Source organism: Hydra viridissima, unplaced genomic scaffold (assembly GCF_058129835.1).
Source record: "Hydra viridissima isolate aposymbiotic clone 2 unplaced genomic scaffold, HvirCarnegie_v1 scaffold_3, whole genome shotgun sequence".
In the NCBI taxonomy this organism is placed as follows: domain Eukaryota; kingdom Metazoa; phylum Cnidaria; class Hydrozoa; order Anthoathecata; family Hydridae; genus Hydra; species Hydra viridissima.
The window spans coordinates 8,266,999-8,291,102 of record NW_028324302.1 but is presented as its reverse complement, the minus strand read 5'-3'; the positions used below and the strand labels follow the sequence as shown (position 1 = coordinate 8,291,102).

The 24,104-nt window shown below is 29.7% G+C and overlaps 2 protein-coding genes across 7 annotated transcripts in view; both read left to right on the top strand.

Moving 5' to 3' along the window:
- LOC145202512 (DNA-directed RNA polymerase I subunit RPA1-like) overlaps positions 1–11,191 on the top strand; it is a 33,883-nt gene extending 22,692 nt beyond the window's left edge. For 4 of the 6 annotated variants that reach the window (XM_090082229.1, XM_090082227.1, XM_090082226.1 and 1 more), the window contains 17 exons: positions 48–200; positions 283–341; positions 2,997–3,161; positions 4,046–4,142; positions 4,276–4,370; positions 4,508–4,631; positions 5,829–6,049; positions 7,604–7,644; positions 7,848–7,969; positions 8,144–8,204; positions 8,342–8,389; positions 8,535–8,629; positions 8,743–8,820; positions 8,911–8,970; positions 9,053–9,160; positions 9,364–9,474; positions 10,837–11,191. In XM_090082229.1, the coding sequence (XP_089938355.1) occupies positions 48–200; positions 283–341; positions 2,997–3,161; positions 4,046–4,142; positions 4,276–4,370; positions 4,508–4,631; positions 5,829–6,049; positions 7,604–7,644; positions 7,848–7,969; positions 8,144–8,204; positions 8,342–8,389; positions 8,535–8,629; positions 8,743–8,820; positions 8,911–8,970; positions 9,053–9,160; positions 9,364–9,474; positions 10,837–11,133 (1,935 nt within the window). In that variant the 3' untranslated portion in view covers positions 11,134–11,191. Of the gene's footprint in view, positions 1–47; positions 201–282; positions 342–2,996; positions 3,162–4,045; positions 4,143–4,275; positions 4,371–4,507; positions 4,634–5,828; positions 6,050–7,603; positions 7,645–7,847; positions 7,970–8,143; positions 8,205–8,341; positions 8,390–8,534; positions 8,630–8,742; positions 8,821–8,910; positions 8,971–9,052; positions 9,161–9,363; positions 9,475–10,836 lie in introns of those variants that run through there. The other 2 variants (XM_090082230.1, XR_016450819.1) reach the window with 2 other exon arrangements.
- Positions 11,192–15,649: 4,458 nt separating this feature from the next.
- Positions 15,650–23,207, top strand: LOC145202542 (cleavage stimulation factor subunit 2-like). The gene is made up of 10 exons (XM_090082231.1): positions 15,650–15,894; positions 17,182–17,260; positions 18,806–18,981; positions 19,070–19,194; positions 19,847–19,966; positions 20,329–20,581; positions 21,443–21,640; positions 21,929–22,135; positions 22,573–22,625; positions 22,716–23,207. Exons 1-10 carry the CDS (start codon positions 15,807–15,809, stop codon positions 22,830–22,832), a joined length of 1,416 nt encoding a protein of 471 aa, XP_089938357.1. The 5' UTR covers positions 15,650–15,806; the 3' UTR covers positions 22,833–23,207.
- The last annotated feature ends 897 nt before the right edge of the window (positions 23,208–24,104 follow it).

Genomic DNA, 24,104 nt, shown 5'->3' with positions numbered 1-24,104 from the left:
GTATCAAAAAATTTTGTGAGATTTACTATCGAGTTTCTTTTTCTTAGTGTGATCGGTGGAGAAAACGAAATGGTAGTCCATTCTCAAGTCTTTTTTCACATTTACGCATGTCCCCATATAACTATTTTGAGTTAGAGAAAAAGAAAAAGTTTCAGAAACGATATCCAACTTCTTGTGTTAAAAAGTTAACTCGTGCAGAGGTAACTTTACTTATAGATTTTTTGAGTGTTTCAAATTTCAGCTCAGAATTTCTTTACTTTAAACTTTTACTTGCATTTTAAGGTGGATTTAAAACTCATGAAAAAATGGTACAGTGTTCAACAATCTGAGAACAAAGATAAGTAAGAAAACCTTTTTTAAAAATATTACTAAAATCTTTTTTCTTTTAATATAGAATTTTATGCTTTTCAAATATTTTTTTCCCAGAATCCTATACTATTCATAAATGATTGTAATGTTATACTATGCATAAATGTTTGCAATATTAGGAAGTTGGAAGGATACAAACACCATCCAATATGGTTTTAAAATTTTATTTTTAATTTAAAATAATTTTTTCCAAAACAAGTTTAAATGTTTTTTGAACATTCATTATTGTTTAATAGATTATGTTATATTTCTAATCAATAGATTATGACGGTATCACTAATTGATACATTATAATGTTAAATTACTAAAAACAAAGGCATTGTATATTGGAATTCATAATTGGATGTTTAAAGTTCATGGCATGGTTACATTTCAACTTTGTTTTTTAAAAAGATTTTAAAAGATAAAAGAACTTATGTAAATGTTGTTTTCACTATTTAGAAGTAGACAATGATTTTAAGAATCAGGTTAAATATTTTTTAAATCTATTTAAATCAATAAAAAACAAGGTATTTAAATAAATGCAATTGAATTTAAAGTATAAATGTGTAATAACTTTAAGAAATACAGTTTGTTTATAGCTTGAACAACTAACACAAAGTAGTTTAATTTGAACCTCTTTAATCATCAAGTTTATTTTTTCCCCATTTCTGGTTTATCTTTTTAATTCTTTAATTATAGGTTGATAAAATATTTTTGTTATCAGAATAACAATTAACTTGTATTTAAAAAACATGTAGTTTACAGATTCCTCAAATCACATAAAGTTTTTACACCGCCCATTAGCAGATGGAGCTGGATTTTGGATGATTTGTACCTAAAAAGGATTGATTTCATTGTATTAAAGATTTGCAAATACTTATTATTTGTGTTAAATGAACTCTTTCAAACCATATTGAATCCATAATCTAATTTCTTAACAAATACAAGACATTTTCAGAAAATTACCAAAACGGTTAATGAATGATAATTAACTGAATTAAATGAGTTGTCATTAGTAAATTAATATTTTTAACAAGCGAAATAAAACTTTTGTCTTTTGAATAAAATATTTAACAAATAAAGATAATAACATTAGTAATAAATAATGACACTAATAATAAAAATAAAAAGATAAATAATATAGAATATAGAATATAAAATATAGAAAGATAAACACTGATAGTACTAAATCAGTCATAGTCTTGTAAATGGTCTATAGATGATTATGGTCTCAGAGATGGTTATGGTCTCATAGATAAGTAAGGCTGACTTGGTATCTAAGTATGGCAATAGGTACTGGTTAGTAATTTCAAATTCAATTAGGCTCTTCAACACCAGAATCAAATAAATATAAATTTATTTCTTCATCTTCTTCCAATATCTGAGAACGAGTATATTAATCAGAAGCTCAATTTTAGCTTTTTTTATATCATTACACTCAGGTTTTAAATTATGCTTAATATAAATTAGCTTATTTATTTATCAACCTGTTTTGTTTGGCTTCATGAATAAATCCATAAGTAGAAAAACTATGTTCAATATATGCAGATGTAGCTATTACTCTTTAATTACACATGCAATGATTTTGTCCAATATTTGACAATTTATTGTTGATATATGATGATCGATGTCAGATGCTTTTGTTGTGTCATTTAATGATAAAAATTTGATGAGACCTATTTGATCTTGTCAAATTATTTTTGTTTAACAATTCTTCATTATCAATAATGAAGTGATCAAATCTAAATTGAAAAATATCATGCATAATATTTGGGACCTCCATTGCCTACTGGGGTTTGATCAGTTCCAATGGTAAGAAAATGCCACCTTTATTTCTACCATCTAGACTGAAAATGGGTGCCAAAGATTTAATTGAGAAAGTTATGTAGCCTCAAGTCCTTTCTGGGTTCAAGCCAATTATCTAAAACCTGAAAATTGTGTTTTCATGCAAAATGGAGCTCTTTATGACAAGATCAATATTATCTAGCAGTAGTTTTCTGATCACCTGAAATTCATCCCCCCCCCCCCCAAAAAAAAAAAAAAAAAAAAAAAAAATCTGGTCACCTGGCTCTTCTTAGATTTCATTTTCTGGGTTAAAGTTCAAGCACAAGCTTGTAAGCAACAGAACCCTAACACTGACCAACTCATCATCTCACTATCTGAGACCTGGACTGGGCTACCAGATGAAAACATCAATAAGACCTGCTCAAAGTTCTGATTTCAGATTGAAGCAGTGATCACAACTGAATGCAGTTATAAACTTTATTTGTATGTTTATTTGATGAAATAAAAGTTTTTTTCTTAATCTTTTATCAAATCAGTATCTTAGGGTTCCAAAGTTTTGTCTCCAAAAAGTGCCAATTTTTAACACATGTACAGTACCAAGAAAAAAATTGAGGCCAACACAACAATCTCAAGGTCAATAACTTTAATTCTAAAGCCAATGTCTGCAAAAGTTGATTTCAAAAATTACATCTCTGTTTAAAATATTTCCTCTGTAGAATGTTACTCCAACTTTTACTCTGACACTTATCACACTTTTTTATAGATATTTTAGTAAATGTCTCGCCTGTCCTGACACTGTTTTTTATAGATATTTTAGTAAATGTCTCGCCTGTCCTGACACTTATTACACTTTTTTATAGATATTTTAGTAAATGTCTCCCCTGTCCTGACACTGTTTTGTCAATGTATAATCCAGCTTGTTACTTTGGTTCTGTATCAGAAAACTTCCAAAATGATCTCAATGAATTCATTAGATTAAATCCTGATTCGATTTTATCAAATGAGAATGATGAGGAGGATGAAAGGTATATCTTTTACTTAATAAATAGCAGACATCAAAGTTTGTAATAACTATTGTTTTAAGATTTGAATTATTTGTTGTTTGTTTAAAAAAACTCCTTTAAAATAATTTACTTTATAAGAGCTAAATTTTTCAATATATGCTTTAGTTAAATTGCTAAAATTTTATGTTTATTTTAACAAATCTGTACCTGTTATGTAGCTGTACCTATTTATAATCTGTAGTATTCTTAAATATGCTAAGTTTTTTTTTTTTTTTTTAAATAAATCCTTTACAAAGAAAATGTTAAATTTCTTTTTACAGAGTGAGCTTGCCACAAAAAAATAATGATAATTTAAGCTACAAATATTTGTATTGCAATCAATTTTTAACTGTGTTTTGTAATTCATATGTACATAAAATGTGATTTGTTTATAAAATGTTAAAAGGTTAAATAATACTTGCAAGTTTTTTGAAATAATATTTTAAGTCTTACTGCAAACCAACAACACTATCTAACCACATTTATTACTGCAATTTTATAACTGGTTTTGTGGGAAATTTAGAAACAGATTAGAATATTACTAATAAATAAGTCTGTTTAGCATTCATTGTTTACATTTGGCTCCCTTTAAATATAAGAAAGACCACTAATATGATTGAAACAAAACTTGCAAGCCTGTAGTTTACCTGAATATTTCTTCTAAATGTTTTTTTTTTTTTTTTTTTTTTTTTTTTTTTTTTTTTTTTGAAGAAAAGTTAGTTAAAGTGTTATTTTGATATTTGATAATGTAAACTTGCAGTTAAAAAAATGTCTCTTTTAAAGGTTTTTTAAAGAGTCTGTTTAAACAAATTTCTAATTAACTTCAAGTTTTTAAGCAAAGAAAATTATATTCTTTCTACTTCTAGAAAAATTTCAGCAGACACATTCCGCCCATTTATGTTTGCTAAATATTTACGTTCAGTTGTGCATCCAGGTGAAGCTGTTGGGCTATTAGCATCACAGGTGCTAATATGATCCTTGATGTTTATTTAATTCAAATTTTTTTTTTTTTTAACATTAAAAATAATGAATAAAAATCTTTAGTTTAAAATTGAATTTAAACATATTGAAAAAGTTAATTGCATTTTACTATTAGTCTATTGGTGAGCCATCTACACAGATGACACTCAATACCTTTCATTTTGCTGGTCAGAGTGACATGAATGTGACATTGGGAATACCAAGGTTAAGGTATGAAAACATTTTAGAGGCTAATTTAGGGTTATGAGAGACGAAGTATATACTTTCAAAAAATTTACTTTATCTGTTTTTTTTAACAACCTGGGCTTTTGAAGATAACTTAAATAAGTAACAAATCACATTTTTAGGGAGATTCTGATGACAGCTAGTGAGAACATACAAACACCCCAAATGGATATTCTTGTTCACAGTGGTAAAAATGAAGATGCCAAGAAAGTTTGTAGATATTTCAACAGAGTTACCCTTATACAGGTGAATTTTTTTCCAAAAAAAATTCTTAGATGATCAATCTACATCAGCTCTATAAGGCATACTATCGGAAAAATCTGCCCACCTTTCTTGATCAAAAAAGGATGTAAAAAAGCTTAAATATATTTAAATCAATATATTTCAGAAAAATTAAGACTGTAAAGATTACATATTAATAGGGAAAAAACAAAAAAAAATTAGGTTTTACAGAAAATTCTGACTTTCTTTTTAATGCCTCCCATAAGTTTCTGGACAGAGTGATTTTTGTAAGTTTTAGCAGCTTAATCTCATTTTTTCTTCAAATCTGTAGCTGATTTTACTGTTTTTCCATTTAATTTCAATTTCTTTTTTATGATGGCCCAATATTTTTCAATAGGACGTAATTCGGGGCAGTTTGAAAGATTCATCTTTTTCGGAACCAACATCACTCCGTTATCATCGTAAAACTTTTGAGCATCTTTTGAGTAATATATTGTGGCTAAATCAGGCCAAAACAATACTGAAGTACTCCTATGAGCTTTAATTAGTCGTTTTATACGAGAAAGACAACATTTCACATATTCCGAAGATTTCATTGTACCCAAACAAAATGAATTGGCGATTTTTTGCCGCAGGAGCAAAGTGCCTGCCAATCATCAATTTTTTTGAAAATTTATCAGTCATTACATACTTGTATTTATCACTCACATTTCCTCTTATTTTAGAAGCATAGTAGCACTGCCCAGGAATTTGAAATTGAATTTTTTCAACCACTTCCTTGTTTTCTCTGAATAGTTTTCTGTTCTGTAAACCGTTTAAGAACAGTATCTACAGTTCTTCTTGATATTTTTAATGATTTCGCCAACTTTCTATTCGATAAAGTTGGATTTTTTAAGTGTTTGTCCACAATCAAAAGTCTTTGTTTAGTTTGCTCTGTTGACATTTTGAAACTAAATAATATTTTTAATAATTTTTTTCTGCCAAAATGTTCTATTATACAAACTCACTATTAACCACACACAAAAAATAATTTCAAAAAACGACCATTAACTAACTTTACCACACCGCAGAAGGTGGGTAGGTTTTTCCAATAGTCATGCCTTATCATCCTGATTTTATGCTCTTAACAACTTTCAAGTTTTTTATTGAATTTTTTACCTTTTTTATTATGCATTTTTTTACATAATTCTGTTTTTTTATTTGTTTGTTTGTTTTTTGTAGGTGATGAAGCATTTATCAGTCTTTGAGTCTTTAACAAGGTCATCTAATGATAGAACATTATGTCGTCAGTTCAGGATTCGTATTGAGTTTTTGCCTGAAAATACTTATGCTGACAATTATGAAACAAATCCTGCTTCAATTATCAAATATGTGGAAACTGTTTTTATAAAAAAGTTATGCATGGCTATTTTAAAAATAATGAGGGATAAAGAAAAGCAAAAGTAACATATTTGTAATTTGTTTATTTTTTTAAAATATATTTTGAATTCAACAGTTTAACTCAGTTCTTAAGATTTTAAACAAACCTAATAACTTTGACATGCAAATATACTTATATATATACTAATATACATATGTATAAATACAATATACACGGTGTGTCCCAAAATAACCAAACTTTTTGGATATAAAATAAAACACACATTATATCATCATTGAAAGTTATCATTTATTCAAAATAGATTCCAGCAGACTCAATACAAGGTTTGGCACAATCAACCAGCGCATGCATAGATTTTTTTTATGTCATTTATAGGAATGTTCTTCAGCATCTCAGTTACAGCTGCTTGAATGGCTGGGATATCATCATAAAATGCTCCTTTCATCTTGGTTTTCAGTTCTGGAAATAGAAAATAGTCACATGGTTATAGATCAGGCAAATATGGAGGGTGGTTGATGAGAGAAATCCGTTTTTTCATCAAAAATTCGTTCACTTTTTTGGAATTGTGAGGCGGTGCTTTGTTGTGCAATAAAAACAGTTGTTTTCCTGCTGGATATTCAGGTCTCACATGACAAATTCTTTTCCACAAACGATATAAAACTCCTAAATAGTATTCTCCATTAACAGTTCAACCTTCTGGAACAAATTCCTTGTGGACAATACCTTTTGAATCATAAAAAGTAATCAACATTGTCTTGATTCGAGACTTCTGGAAACGCAATTTTTTTGGTTTTGGCTCTCCTTTGGACTTCCATTAGCAGATTGACGCTTAGTTTCAGGATCATATTTAAAGCACCATGACTCATCACCAGTTATGATAGAATCAAGAAAGTCTGGATCGTTTTCAACAGTTTCAACAATGTCTTTGCAATGCTCCACATGAGCGATTTTTTGGTCTTCATTTAATTCATGTGGAACAAAAAGCGCACATACCTTTCTTTTACCCAAATCTTGAGTTAAAATTCTCCAAATAGTGTTTTTACTTGTATTTAATTCCTCAGCCAACATTCTCGTAGTAAAATTTGCATCGATACCAATGATTTCATGGACTTTTTCCACCAATTCAGCACGATTACTAGCTTCTGGGCGATCTGGCCTCAGATCGTCATTTAAATCCTCACGACATTTTAAAATCGTGTAAACCACATATAAACTTGAGTACGACTCATACAATCATCACCATAAACTTTTTTCATCAATTCGTATGTCTCAGCGAATTTTTTTTCAAGTTTAACACAAAATTTTATATTCGCTCTTTGTTCCATTTTTATTTTGTAACATTAGGACGCGTTTTTCTTTTATTGAAATGGCTGTAACTTTCACATCTGTCATCCGATTTACATGAATGTAGGTGTGTTTGAAAGAGAATGAATGTATCTTTTTCATGCTGCATATTATCAATGGATGGCGCTGCATGTTATATGATTTAAATATGAAGTTCGGTTATTTTTGGGACACACCGTGTACTAATACTTTTTTTCTCACCATTTATTTACACAATTATTACTTTTTTTTTGCTTGATATTTAAATGTATCTGTATATATTATCTTATAGAACAATTGAATCACATGCAACAAGATCATTAGCAGTTCCAGGTATTTTAGATTTATTTTAGCTATTTTTTATTATATTTTATTAAATTTTTATTGTAAGTTAAAATCTTGTTAAGATATCCTAACAATCCTACAAGTAACATCAAACACTGCTAAAATTCCTAGTAATAGCAATGGACACTAATAATGACAATGATAAATATTGGTTTGAAAACATTTTTTATTTTTAAATTTTTTCTCTACAGCTGGCGATGATGATTCAGCAAATATTCCTCCAGATGAACCAGATGATGCAGCAGACTTATCTGAAGATGAATTCAGAGACGGTGATGCTACAAGCATTAAGGAAATGAACAGACAAAAACAGGCTAGTGTTTTTTTTTTCTCTTACTAGTGTTTGTTAGTTTAAAAGTTCATAAAATTTAGTATTACATTATCATTAATTTAATTAATTATTTATTATGTGTTCATTAATTTACTATTACATCTGATTCTTAAGTAAAAATTCGAATTCTTTCATTAAAACATTTGAATTTTCTAGTTTTCCTCATATGACAATCCAGAAGAAAGGGAAGAAGAATTAGATGAAACTTCTACAATATGTAAGATTTTGCTTAGATTAAAATATTTGTTATATTTTGTGTGATTTTCTACAGTATTTTAAACAGAGAAAAAATGTTAAAATATGATAAAATATGATAAAGTATGATAAAACAGCCTTGTTGTTTTGCGAGTTTAGTTACAACCAACATTAAACGTGAGCTAATGGATTTTGAAGAGGAAAATGGTAAATTTTAATTTTGTTGAACATAACTAGGAATTTGAAAATTCAGAGTTTTCCAGGTATTTCTTATGTAATTAGCAGTATTGTTAAAAATCAAACTTTTTATCACTTTAAATCTATAGCTACTTTTTTTTTACATGTTTTCTAGAGGAGGAGTTAAATCCTGGTAACTTGATAGTTAATGAATCTGACCAAAAGAAGAAAAGAGGAATCAATGTTCTTCACATGGATCCAAGGATAGCTGTAATGAACTTAAAATTTTTTGATTTTTAATACTGCTGTTTATTTTATATTAAACAATCTTTATAATAGTTTTGATAATAACAATTTTCTATATTCAAAATTTTATTTTGCAGAATGTTCTTAAGCGTGATCGTCATATCACTGGGTACTTAGTTGATACTCAAAATCAATGGTTTGAGGTAACTCTTCAGGTAATTCTTTATCATATGAAAGTTGCAAAAAAATATTTGTGTTTTTTTGTTGTTGTTTTTCTCGCTTTTTTATATGAAATTTTTTTTTAGTTCCCTTTGTCTGGTAGTAAACTGATGATGACTTCAATAATCGAGAAACTTTCTCAAAAGGTAACGCGTTTTTAGTTTTTAATATAAAAGTGCTTTTATTAATTCAATAATTTTGTGTTTAAAAAAAATTTTTTTTTTTTAGTCAGTTGTTCACGAAGCTCCTGGAATAACAAGAAGCATGATAAAAGAAAGTAAGATCCACGGAGAATCAGACAGATTAAGGTTTAAAACAGAAGGTGTTAACATTCAGGTTTGTAATAATGTGAAAAGTGTTAGAACGCCTGTTTCAACCAATCAGTAAGATTATTCATCGTAAATGAAAAATCTTACTGATTGGTTGGCGTTTTTACCTCTAATTTAACCTCGTGCTAACTTGTAGGGATGCTTTAAAAATTTATTTTAAATGTTAAAAGTATTTGAAATTATTACGTGGTAATTTTTTGTGGATAATAGGAGCTTTGGAAATATCCAGATGTTTTTGATCTAAATACACTCTATAGCAACAACATTCACTCAATAGCAAAAGCTTATGGAATCGAAGCTGCGCGAAGTGTTCTCATTAAGGTAAAAAAAAAAAAAGCAATTTGTTAATTGGAGCATAATTTTATCAGTTTTGTTTTTTTACATTGTTAAAATAATTTATCTGTAATAATTTTAATTTTAACTCTGTAACTATTTCTGGTTGTTAGAAAATTACTTAAATATTGTTATTCTCTATCTGCTAGCAAAACGGTCACCCAGATATAAAACCTTTCATCTTCAAACACTTGCACGCAGAATATGTCGTTTTCTGAATCTCCTTGACAAGATATCGAGACATCGGCACATATCTTTTTTTCTGTCGATGTTATCGAGACTAAAACCTTTTTTTTATTTTTTGTGAGTTCTATTAAATCATCTCTAAGGTGTTTTGCTAGTCCTTTGCACATTTTGTAAATGTCTTCGCTTTGATCATAACTTATTAAGTTATCTATTTTTATTTGAATATCTTTCTTTAGGTCTTTGAATTTTTGAAAATCTTTTGATACTGCTAGATTTTTAGAATCCTCGTTTTTTTCTCTTTTTGTGAGGTTTTGAAGTTCATAAACAGGCGGTTGGTTTATCTTTTCTCCAAAGGCTGCTTCGCTGATATTTACTTTAACAATAGATTCATTCAAATTGGATTTTTTCTGCTCGTTGTCTTTTTTTACCTCGACGCAATCAATAAAGACGTCGTTTGCTACGTATGTCAGTGGAACTAGTAAGTTTAACTCTCCGTCTGAAAGAGACTTTCGATTTACTTTAGTGGATGTTGGATCTTGTTGGTTTTCATACAGTTCCGATAATTTTGGTCTTGTAACTTCTGCGCTTATTTTTCTTTGTCGAGGGTCTTTCTTGATATTCTGTAAAGAAGCCGTTCTATCCAGTGAACCGTTGAAAATTTTTTTCACCTCTTTTATTTTGTTGCGTATGCTGTTTGTTATTGAACTCTTTCTACTAATATTTGATATTTGATCGATTTCTTCGTTCTCATCTTCCTCTAATGTTTCCCATGCGGTGTTTTTATCGTATTCCATATCCGTTATTTAAAATTGCTGACTTGAATATGACATCGCTACTTTATTGAACAATATTTTAGCTATTTTTTTAGTTTCAAGTTAGTTAATTTATCTTCTGACATTTGTTGATTATCTTTATCTGTGTAATAATGCATTTTACAACAAATCATCTGATTTAAATATTTCTAAACCATTGTCTTACATACTGCCAATAAACATTTCTAAGCTATTGTTTTATAAGCTTTCTTTAAGTAGGATTAATATGTGTGTAATGGGTATAGATAAATAAGTATATTAAAAAGTAATTTTGCCTTTGCTTGTTAAAAAATAGCTATCTGTGTTGTGTTTCACCTATGTTACATAATTCCAATATTGTTATCTCTTCAAGGAAGTTCAAGATGTTTTCAAAGTGTATGGTATTCAAATCGATCCCCGACATCTATCTATGCTTGGTGACTATATGACTTTCGAAGGCGTTTATAAACCTTTTAATCGAGTTGGAATCGAGTCTAATTCTTTTCCTTTCCAGAAGATGAGTTTTGAAACGAGCGTCCATTTTCTCCGCTCTGCTACTGCGTTCGGGGAGCTAGATGATTTAGGTTCGCCCTCTTCAAGAATTGTAGTGGGTCGTGTTATTGGCACCGGCACCGGCATAATTGACTTATTACCTAAGATAACTGTTTAAACATTTGCAAGTTGTAAGATTATGTTCTAATCTTTAAACAAAAGTTGCTTTTCATAAAGAGATTTGTTTTAAAATATTTAACGCGTGGATGAAAAATTTATAAAAATAGATTTTCTTATAAAGTGGTTAGAACGTTCAATGAAACTCGTGAACGTTCAATAATTTTTTTTTGATGGTCTATTGAATTGCTCTAATAAATTTGTGATATGACTTTTAGTTGAGCACATTGAAATCGTTGATGAATGAAATTAGCGATGTTTTATTATTATCTACACTAAGTAAAACTCAACGAATAACTCACAAAGACCTGTACTCAAAGAGCTGCAGATTCATTGTTGAGTTAAAAATGAAAGCAACTGAAAAATAAACGAGAAAGAGTTTATACTGATTGGTTGTTCTTCTTTTCGAAATCAGCACTTCAAATTTGTAAACTTATTTTATTACTATCAGGTGATGAGAAAAGAGTTGTACCTTTTTAAAAGGCCTAACTCTTAAATGTTAATACAAAATCTTTAGAAAACTAAATTTATGGAATTTTGTGCTTTAACCAAGTTGGTTAAGATGGTTAAAAGTTTAAATTGTTTTTATAAACTTAGTCTGCACTCTGTTAGACTATCTTTTTTCAACAAAAATCTTTTTTTTTTTATCTAAAAAGTTTATGACAGTTTAGGGTTATGGCTAGAATCTGAATCGGGCCAGAAGAGGTACCATCAGAACGGGCCCGTCGAGAGAATGAGAGTGCCCCAGGCCAACATGCTCTAGAGTCTTCTATACCCCAGGTAAAGCTGCAAGAATGGAGTTATGTGATTTTTCCGGTCGCCCCTTATCGTATTTTGAGATTTTTTTTTTGTGATTTTTAAATGACTAAAAAAAGAAGTCATTTAACATCTAAAACGTTTTATATATATATATATATATATATATATATATATATATATATATATATATATATATATATATATATATATATATATATGTATGTATATATATATATAACTATTATATATATACAGTATTGGACAAAACAAGTGCAACTCGACAAAATGTTGACCAAGCTGTATTTCGCTATCAATATTTCATGGCGAATCCTTTGTTGTCGATCACAGCCTTGCATCTTCGAGGCATAGATTCAATCAGGTGAGCAATGAAACTTTGTGGAATCGCTGCCCAGGCCTTTTGGATTTGTTCAAACAGTTGATCCTTATTACGAACACCTTCACGATTAATTCTGCGGTTGACGATCTCCCACAGGTTCTCGATAGGGTTAAGATCCAGAGATTGAGGCGGCCAATCCATCACCGATAGGTGGTTGTCTTGAAACCACTGCTTGACTACTTTTGCAGTGTGTTTCGGATCGTTGTCTTGCTGAAAAACCCATTTTATTGGCATATTCCATTCATCATGAGGTAACATAACATCTTTCAGGATATTTTTATACATGAAACGGTCCATTATTCCATCGTTTCGATGTATTGGACCTAGACCGTTAGGAGAAAAGCACCCCCAGACCATTACATTGCCTCCACCATGCTTCACGGTCTTACGGCAGTAACGTAAATCAAGGCGTTTTCCGGCCGGTCGACGTACACGGCAAATACCATCGCTCCCAAAGATGTTGAACTTCGGTTCATCACTGAACAGGACAGTTCGCCATTATTGCACATTCCAATCAATGTGAGATGTAGCAAACAGGAGTCTTTTCTTCTGGTTTTTTTTAGTGAAATCAGCGGTTTCTTTGCAGGGCGTCGAGAAAACAATCCGGCTTCAACAGCACGTCGTCTCATTGTTCGGTCCGATACAGGCAGCTCTAATTGCTTTTGTATCTCGAATGATGATATCCAGGGATCCTTCTTGACGGATCTGACGATCATAGAATCTCCTCTAGAAGTGGTGGAACGCGGTCTTCCACCTTTGTTATCTGCTGCCAACTTCCCCGTAGAACGATATTTGGAACATAGTCTTGATACGGTCCATTTTTTCACCCGATATTTATCACAAATACTTTTTTGTGACATTCCACTTACGTAATCGCCAATAATTTTCTTTCTTAGTTCCAACCCAAGACTGACTGTCGGGAACCATTTTTGCACTTGAAGTCATAAAAATAATAAATATTTCTGGATGCTACTGAATGCTTCCAGATGCTTCTTCTGGAAACTTCTGGAAGCTTCTGCATGCTTCTGGAAACTTCTGGATACTTCTTTTAATTATAAAAAAACTTCCGTGACGTTGACACGGACCAGACTTAAGAAAATGAAACAAACCAAAAAAGTTGCACTTGTTTTGTCCGCTGCAAAATGGCACTTGTCAACGAAATTCTGCCTGTGTGCTGTCACCTGTCAGCTAATTGCTCATGTCATGGCATGCTATGACTCCAGACTCCTGAACTGTTTGCTGTGGTAGTATAAGTTGTTTCGTTTTTAAGACATGTAAAATTAGGAACACTTTTTAGAATTGTTTCGATGTTGGTTGCAAATGTTTTGTCCAATACTGTATATATATATATATATATATATATATATATATATATATATATATATATATATATATATATATATATATATATATATATAGATGGATGGATGGATGGATGGATGAAAATATATGCCAAAAATTCATAAAAAACATATAGTCATTAACATAAATAAAAAAAAGCTGTACTACTGCCCTCCCATTCCACCTCTCTCGATAAAAGGAACTAATCTTTTACCTGAACATATATCTATATATTGGAAGGGTGTAAGTTGTGATGTGTTTGGTGAAGGGCGATTGCGGGATAGAGGGTTTAGTGGAAGGAATATGGAGGTTGGGGTTGAGTTTGAGAGTCTGAAAGCTGTTTGACTAGGAAAGAGCAAGGGTTAATTGTTAAAGGATTAAGTTGGTTCTTCCTCAGTGGAAACTGGTTCTCAAAACTGAAAGGGTTCTCAATATAATGCTCAATCAATGTGTAATGGTGGAAGCACTCTTTTATTCGTTATATTTATAAAATTGCACATATAAAATTACACATTACCTAATATTTTTTTACTCTCCTTACAGTATCTAATACTGTATATATGCAATTGCTTTTATTAATTACTCCTCTTCTGTTCTGTTCTCTTCTTTAAACGATTCTTTCTCTCTTTTGTCAGAAACGGTAGCACTTGAGGTTTCAAAAAAATGGTTAAAGTTAAAAATTGAGGAAATTAAAAAAGCCATTTTGGGTAGTGTAACTGATTGATGTAAAAAGTGAAATTTTAGGGTTTTTTTTATTCATTTTAACCTCAAATAAATCAACTAGCTTTTCATCTTTTCTCAAATATTTGATTAAAAAAATTTTTTAAAATCTGTTATGTTTTTAAAATAAATATCCAAAAAAGTATAAAACAAGAAGTGGGCAGATTTGGGCGTTAGAATTTTCAGGAGGCTTTGATTTAAAAAAAAAAAAAAAAAAAAAAAAAAGACGGCAGTTAAGCAGTTTACTTTTTAAAAGTAAACTTTGCTTCACATCTCTAGGAATTAAAAAGTTTGAAAGCTAGGTGGGGTTTTAAGTTTTTCAGCATCCTTTCTAGCGTCGTCTCCGATCGCTTAAACTAAAAGCTGGTGAGGTACTAAATATGGCTGTTTGTACTTTTATCTAAGCTCTGCTATAGCTTCTAATTATATTGCTTAATAATTTTTGCATTGACTTAGATATATTTTTTCAAAGACTGAGGAATATGTCAAATGAAAAAAGTTGCTAATTGAATTTTTTTTCTCAAATTTCTATCATAATAAAAGTTTGAGAAAAAGAAATTCAAGCTAATCTTAAAAAATTGTGAATATTAGTAAAGAAAAAGATGCCAGATACCATGAATAAAAGATTCCTCCATGTACCAGAAAGACGTAAAAGATGTTTCTTTTTAAACTTGCACAAAAATTTTTTGTTTTAAGGTCATTTAAGCCATTTTTTGGCTGCTGCAGAACTCAGATCAAGCAAAGAAAATCAAGTTGTGAGATAAATTTTCAATAATAATTTTTAATCTTTGACTGTTGTCTCGCTAAAAGTATTGGTTCTGGGCTTGATATTTGAATGTAGCTGAAGGAGATTCAATCACAAAAAATCATGAAAATGAGATTGAGTTGTGGCATCTCGACAATCTCAAGCTGATTTTGAACTGTTTTTATCAATGATTCTACTGAATTGTGTGAACTTTGACCTTCAACTATGAGAATTTGTTGTCAATCGAAATATTTTAAACAAAAAGAAAAGCAAGTTAACCTAACACTAAAACAAAACAAAAGAAAAATTCCAGTAATCAAATTTCAATGTGACCGACGCGATTTCTGTCGTACAAGATGGATTGTTTTTTCAAAGAGCAGCAGCAATTCCGGTTGAAGTCTCTTGGATCACATTTAAAAGCTAAGATTTATTCTACGTTAAAATCACGACCGAGACTAGATAAACCAAACTGGTAAAATATGCTACGAAAGTGGCAAACTGGAGTGCTAGCAAGTCTAGTTGAAACAGACAATCGATACGATAGCTTTCATTAAAAAAAAGTATTGGTGAACCAGAAATAAGACTTCGATCGTTATCGGTTTTCAGGACGTTCGGACGTATAGTCACCATTACGATTTCGTGTCTCGTGCCCGTAATAGCTAACTTTAGGGTAAAATACCTAAATTCCTACTTTGACTTTTTCTTCAATGAAATGGCGGCTACACAAATTCGAGAGATCTCTGCAGTTAAAGATCAACAAATGAAGGAAGCAGCAGAAAAATCAGCAAGATCTGTTTTTGGTAAATTTAGTAAACTGATATTGAGGTACCTGATTCTAAACATGCAAATTGTAACAACGTCCTAAGTATATTGAAGAATTTAAACATGCAAATTGTAACAACCTTCTAAGTATATTGAACAATTTAAATATGCAAATTGTAACAATCTTCTAAGTATATTGAACAATTTAAACATTCAAATTGTAACTCAACCTTCTAAGTATATTGAACAATTTAAAAATTATTGAACAATTTTTTTTCAGAATTTTGGATAGAACTAACTAATAAAATATAAGAATTTCTTATAGTTACTATAAAAAATTAGGTTCATAATATATTTGCACTTGCAAGAAAATCGATCATTAAAAAATCAAAACATGATGTTTTTTATTGGTTCAATCAAACTGAAACATGATATATTGGTTTATAACTTATCATTTGTTATGATAAGTTATAAACCAATATCATAAGTTATGTCTAACTAGTTTGTTTTGCTATCTTTTAGTCTAAATGCTAATTTATAGAGCAGATCTGCCTGTTATAACCATAGGCTTTAAATGTTCTAATTTTATAAGGGCATCAAAATCCTGATTTCTACTAGTTATAGATTAAAAAAAAAAAGTATAAGTATTAGTCATGAAAAAATGAGTGCCTAAATGATTCTCTTAAGTAGGATGCCTATCATGTTGATTTTTTTCTATTCCAAGTGAATTAAAACAAACTAAAAGCCAAGCTTTGCAACTAAACATTTGTTCTAATCTTCTCAAGCTACCCTAATATGATATTTATGACATATTTAACTACACCATGATTAATTTGATTATCAATGAAATAGTTCTTAAGCTTTGTTATACTGAAAATTTAAGTTGTATAAATATCATTCATATATATATATATATATATATATATATATATATATATATATATATATATATATATATATATATGAATGATATTTATACAACTTTATGAAACTAGAACTAGTTTCATAAACGATATATATATATATATATATATATATATATATATATATATATATATATATATATATATATATATATATATATATATTGTTTATGAAACTAGAACAAAAAATTCTAGTAACTTTTGCTTTATTTGTCTAATTAGTAAAGGACAATTGTTTCAGGGCCACCATATTTTTCAATCATGGCATTTGATCATGGGATTTAATCATTTTAAAAAAATTTTAATTATATTTTAAAAAAAAAACTTTTTGTGATATTCTGCAATTAGTGATATAAATTTATATTTTTGGTAGACTTTTTAGTAGTTTCTTTAAAATTTTAGTTGGAAATATTCCTTATGAAGCTTCTGATGATCAGTTAAAAGATATTTTTAGTCAAGCTGGTCCAGTGCTTAGTTTCAGGTAATTTTAGTAATTTACAATCATTAATAGTTTTAATACTCAAAAGTGATTTACTTATTGAAATTAAACACATCTGTTATATAAAGAAATACATATTTATATTTCTAGCCTGGCTTGTGTTAGCATACTTCTTCTCCCTCCCCATCCTACCTCTTCTTCTCCTTACAAGTTCTGATAAAGTTTGAGAAAGAGAGATAACTGCTCACATGCTCCCTTCTCTTCTGAATAAATCACTATCTTGATACTTTTATTTTGTATGATTTATATACTATATAGTTTATATATTAGAGTAGATTTATGAAAATTTATGAAATGTTTGCAAATGATTAGGACCTAATCTAGAGTAATTTTAAGTCTGATTGATTGCCAAGCCACTTGAAAAGAAATAAGCTTATAAAAATCTTCCAGAAAAACAGCTTGACTTCAAATTTTTCAATCAGCCAATAGTTAACACTAGCAGGAGTCTTTCAAAATTACTCTTGTACAAGATTTCACATTGGTAAGTCAAGTTACTGGTAACTTGGCTTACCAATGTGAAATATGACTTATGATTGAGGATATACAAGTTTCTCTGAAGCTTCCATTTTTTATATTGTAGTAAATATGCATTCAGTTCTGCTGGTTATCTGTTTGCAGTTTAATAATTCTTAGTAAAGTGTTAATCTTCTCAGTCAACATTTTGACAATACATAGTTTGGAGCAAATACATTTTTGAGCTACTTTCTGAAACTGCTTTATTATGTTCAAAAATTTTAAAAACTTATGATGTGCAGCTGTGTAGCTCAATATCATTTTAAAAACATGTTCACCAGGTTTTAAATATAAAATATTTCATTCTTCAAAAAGTCATTTTGATTGTTTTTAGAAATATCTAACAAGTTCTAAGCAAAATATTTATAAAATTTTCTAAAGGCAAATAACCCAAATGTTAACAGGAATAGATAAAATACAATTTTAAACTATAGGAGCAAATAGTTTAATCAAATCAAAATCTTTATTGCAGCTATATACCTATTTAGCTCAAGAATATATTGAAGGTATCCCAACAGAAAATGTTAATGAAATACACTGAACTTTTATGTATGCTGTTTTACAAAAAGTCTTTTTATATGTTATGTAAATGAAATAAGGGATTTGGTTGAATTATATATATATATATATATATATATATATATATATATATATATATATATATATATATATATATATATATATATATATATATATATATATATTAGTGGTGCTTCTAATGAAGAATTCAACCAAATATATATATATATATATATATATATATATATATATATATATATATATATATATATATATATATATATATATATAATTTGATTTTATGTTATTGTATTTCTATTATTAAAAAACCATTGAAAATAATAAGTAAAATTTTTTAAACAAATAATAAACAAAAAAATAATTATAGGAACTGTTAATAAATATGTTAAATCAAATTAATGTTCTAACCAATCCATCATTTTTGTGCTTTGCTAAAGGAAAGCTGTATTTATACAGAGTTTATGTTATTTACAGACTTGTATATGACCGTGAAACTGGCAAACCAAAAGGTTATGGATTTTGTGAATATAAAGATAGTGAAACTGCTCAGAGTGCTATGAGAAATTTAAATGGCACAGAAATTCATGGTCGTCAGTTGCGTGTTGATAGTGCTGCAAGTCAAAAAGGAAATGGGGTTGAAGATCCAAAAGGTTCTATATTTGTTTGTAACTGCCAAATTTATAGTAAATTTGTATGCACAAAATTATGTTCTGATACAGTAATTTTACGTTTTTTCAGCTTTTATGAAAGAAATATCACCTTATGGCCAAGCTGTTAATCCTGATAAAGCTCCAGAAACAATAACAAATGCTGTAGCAAGTCTTCCACCAGAACAGATGTTTGAGTTAATGAAACAAATGAAGGTATGAAATATTTGAATAAGAAATTAAAAAAACATTTTCTATCATAAATGTTTTTGTAATATTTTTATTAGAATTTGATATTGATTTCTTAATACAAACCTGTTACATGATCAAGGTCCAAAACAATGAAGTTTAACTCAAAAAAAAGTGAAATGATGAAAGTTTATGAGAACATAAAGTTAAAAGTGTAAATTTTGACTTCTCATTAATTGTTGAAGAAAGTATTTTTATCAAGATTTTTAGGGTTTCATGAAAAACCTCTTTCTGCTGGTTTCTATATGCTTCTCAGTTAAATGAAAAGTTGAAAGAAAGTCTAGATGTTACTATCCTGTTATTCTTTTTTGTTTCTGACTTTGCATCTAATTAATGATATAGACACATGATACATGAAAGTTTTTAGAGTGTATTTATAGTTTTCTCTATAGTGTCACTTGTTTAAATGTATTTTGTTTGGAACTAAATAAAAATTTGTATAGTGAAGAAAGTTTTGTTGCTATACAAAAATATTCATTACCATATGTTGGTAAATCAAAATTTTTAATGTAAACAAAATCATGTGTTTTTTTTTTTTTGTGGCTGCAGTCTGCTTCTATATTTATTCATTCCTGTGCTATTATTTAGCAATAAAGTTCAGTTTTTGGTTTTTCTTCAGTTGTGCATTCAAAACAATCCTGAAGAAGCACGTCAGATGTTATTGCAAAATCCTCAGCTGGCATATGCTTTACTGCAAGCTCAAGTGATCATGAAGATTGTGGACCCTAAAGTTGCTGATGTTAGTTGTTTATTGGTGCTGTTGTTTACTTTTTTTTTGATTAAGAAAAGCAATATATGAGTGTAGGATTATTTATGTAATCCCAAGATGTTTAAAAAAAGTAAATATCTGATAAATAATTTTTTATCTTAAATTTGTAACATCTAAAATAATTTACATTTTTCTAATAAGTACCCACTAACTTTCATTTAACTTACATTTTATTGTACAAAAGAAAAATGTTAAAAAAATTAAAAATACTATAAAAAATATAAATAGTAAAAAAAGAGCCTTCTTTTGCTGATTATTTGTTATTTTAATTGCAATAAATATTTGTAAATATTAACATAAAGCAACATGAAGATTAAGTTAATATTGTTTAGGCAATTCTCCATCAACCCAGAGGAGAACCTCTTCCTATCAATCAGCTAATGGAACAAGCAGGTATTGGTCCTGGCTCTCAAAATGCCCCTCCTATAAAACACGAGTGGCGTGGAGATGGGTTGCCTCGAGAGATTGGTCTTCCTCTACGTGGCGAAATATATAGAGGTCCTGCACCAGATATTCGAGGTGAGTTTGGGCGTCCACCAATCATGGAACGAGATATGATGAGAGGACCACCACTACATGAACGAGGTAATTTTTAAAAGAATGAATTTAAACTTGTGTTATTCCCATTTTCATACTAGTAGGGGAGACCAGAGCTAGTTGGCTACAGTTTTAGTTTTTGAGCTCTGTGCATTTCTGGGTTAACTTTTTTGAGGATATCAAATTGCAGTTCAAAAGAATATGAATTTGGCAAGCATGTTCAAGTGTCAAACATTAAAAAAAAAATAGTTGGTGGCCCAAAAAGGACCTCCAAAAAAGAAAAAAATATGTGTCAACTTACCCCAGCCCGGAGTAAGTTGCCTATACTCTCAGGGTAAGTTGGCACACCATATAAAAAGTTACAAATTTAGCAACATTAAGCATATATTTCAAGTACATCCTTTTTATGAAAACTCTTGATGATTTTTATCCAACAATATATTTTGACATAAACTTTTATTGCCCTTAAGTCGATCAAATAGACTTTCCTTCTATAAAAATAGCATCAACAGCATTTTTTGAAACATTTTTAGAATTTACAGGCCTGTCTACTTTTTTTTTATAATTTCGCATGTCTGTAGTGTTATATAACTTAAGTGAATTTACGGCTAATGTGAAAAGTTGTAAGTTGGCACATGTTGCTAACTAGCCCCGCAATCATTGTGCCAACTAACCCCAAAAGCTTTTTGCTCACAAAATGGCTTATAAATCCCCATGCGAAATATTGAGAAACACAAAATGTGACTGGTTAGAGTGAACCATACAACACCTACATCAGCTTCTGGTGGAAAATCCCAAAGTTAAATGCAGTGTGTCAACTTACCCCTGTAGCCAACTAACATGGGCCTCCCCTATATATATATATATATGTATGAATGCACAATATAAATTTTTGAAATTTACCAATAGACTTTCGAGGTCCTCCCATGGATGATCGTCGAGGTCCACTAATAGATGAGCGTTTTCGTGAACCAGGTGCTCCTCCATTTGATCCTCGTGATCGGCCTATTGAAAGGCATCCAAATGATCCTAGAGGTCCCCCTCCAATAGACCATCGAATGCGAATGGATGGTCTACCTGGTAGAGATGAAAGAGGAATTCCAAGAGGTACTTATTCTTGAAAGTGAATTCAGAGGCACTTACCTATTGACACAAAAGATTTTAGATACTTAGTAAATTACGCTACTATTAAACCCAATTAGTGCAATAATAAATATTAGAGTTCTGCAAATACAGAGCTCAAAGAAAGAACACCACAACGGCTTAAAAAGTGGTAAAACGCTTTTAATACATTTATTAGCTTTTGGTGAAACTTGACTAAGTAATTAAAAAGAAAAAAAAAAGTATTTTAAAATTTTTTTTTGATTTTTTCAAATATGGAGCATGATTATTTAGATGATCGAATGAATAGGGGTCCACCTCCACCACGTGACAACAGAGATCCACGACCAGGACCTCCTATGCCTCACGAAATGAGAGGACCACCACCACCGCATCATGGGGGACCTTCTAACTTTAATGTCCCGCCAACCAATCATGTACCACCTCCAACAAGTCAGTTTGAAGGGCGCTCGCCTCAACAGAAGTTCACACCAAATCAAGGTACAGAAAATATCTTATGAGAATTACTTGTCATTTTTTGAAGTAATAATTCTGTTAAAAAAAAAATATCTAAAGATTTTTTTTCCTACACAGGTTAATTAAGTTCACATTAAATTATGTGCAAAGTAAATGCTACATAGTAAAGTTTTATGTTGCAATTCTGCCGACGGTTAAAATGAATAAATTTAAGTAACAATTCATAATAAATAATCAAGTTTTGGATTTGTTTAGCTTTATTATATCTTGCTTTAAATTTGAAAACTTCGTAAGAGAACACGAATCCATGTTAATCATATATCGTGTTTTGAAAAATAAGTCTAAATCACTACCACGTTTCTGTAAAATAGTTGAACAGATAAAAAAGCGCAGATTGCAATTGTGATTGCAAAAGCGCAATTGTGTACAGACACTAATAAAAAAAACAAAACTTTTTTCAGACGCAGAGAGCTCTGGGACGAGTGGAGCAGTTGGTCCCAATAAAGAAGAAAAGGTAATTTGTTTATATATCAATACTTATTATACTTTTCCTATTGATATTTTTCTTTAAACGACGTTTTGTAACAATGTTATTCTCTTTTAGGAACGTTTGATCATGCAAGTCCTAAATCTAACAGACGCGCAGATAAATATGCTCCCTGAAGACCAGCGAGAAAGTATACGTTTGCTGAAAGCTCAGTTCGCTAACAAACGAAATTAGAATAAAAATCATGATGTCTTCGTTACTTCGTAAAAAAGGAATTAAAATCTTGCTTTTTTTTTTTTTTTTTTTTTTTTTTTTTTTTTTTTTTTTTTTTTATTTTAATGTTAGTTTTACACTTTTTGAATAAGCGATCTTATTGATATAATTTTCTCTACGCTTTGAGTGTTTACATATTTATGGACGTTTTTTGTTAGCTTGATGGACGGAAAGTAACGTAGCAGCCATTTTTGTGTTAGTAAAAGTTCTCTTTTTTGAAAATGATTTCCATTTTTATTTGGTCTATATTTTAGTTTGATTTTTGTGACAACAGCGTTTTTAACTAAATGGATGACTTAAATGCGCCTATAACGCTAACAATGTATGGTATACTCTGACATGCGTTATGTTTTGAGTATGCACTGGTTTCACTCTCTAAGTTCTTTACAGGGATTAACTTTAATCAGTACCTTTTTTTCTAAAAGTGCACCAACAGTGTTTCGTTCTACTAAGACTGACTGATACTTGCTCTGATCTTTTATTTCAAATTAAGGGTTTAGTAAACAGTTTGCGTCACAGTTTTAGAGCTTCTCAAGCGGGATCCTAGTGGTGAGAAAAACTTTTAAAATTAACGGTATCGAAAATATCCCCACTCTGATATGAATAGCAGGCCTCATAATCGATTGACAACACCGATTTTGCATTAGAACTTCGAAGTATGACAAAATCAAACTTTGGTTTTAAATTTTAAAACCTTGTAAATTTTTCAAAATAGTAAATATGTCCGTGATCAATGTGATTTCAGCATTTCATATGTTTTTACAAAGGGAAACATCTTACGAGCTAAGTTAAGCTTCTTAACATGTAATATTCGTGTTTTATGTTCTCTGTTGATAAAAATGTAATTACGAGAGGCATGTTTACTTATCTGGCAAAGCTGATTATATATCGATCAATCTTTTTCTGAATCTATCGATTATATATCATATTGATCGAACTTTTTCTGTCGTCCCCATTTTGTTTTTTGTTTGAAAACAAAACGCGCAATTATTATCTCGGAACACAAGTTTTCTTTTCTTTTTCTATTTTAAACAGGTGGTTAACAAGTATAACAATTTTTTTTTTTTCTTTAATTTATTTTCATATTAAAAATAAAAAATGTGTTTTCCTGACCTTTTTTTTACAATCTGATGTGAATTCAAGTCTCTTGACGTTTTTATAAACTCAGATTGAAAAAAATGACTTTTAGTGAAGCATTGATTTTAGTTAAGCATTGATGAAAAAGCGGCAGAT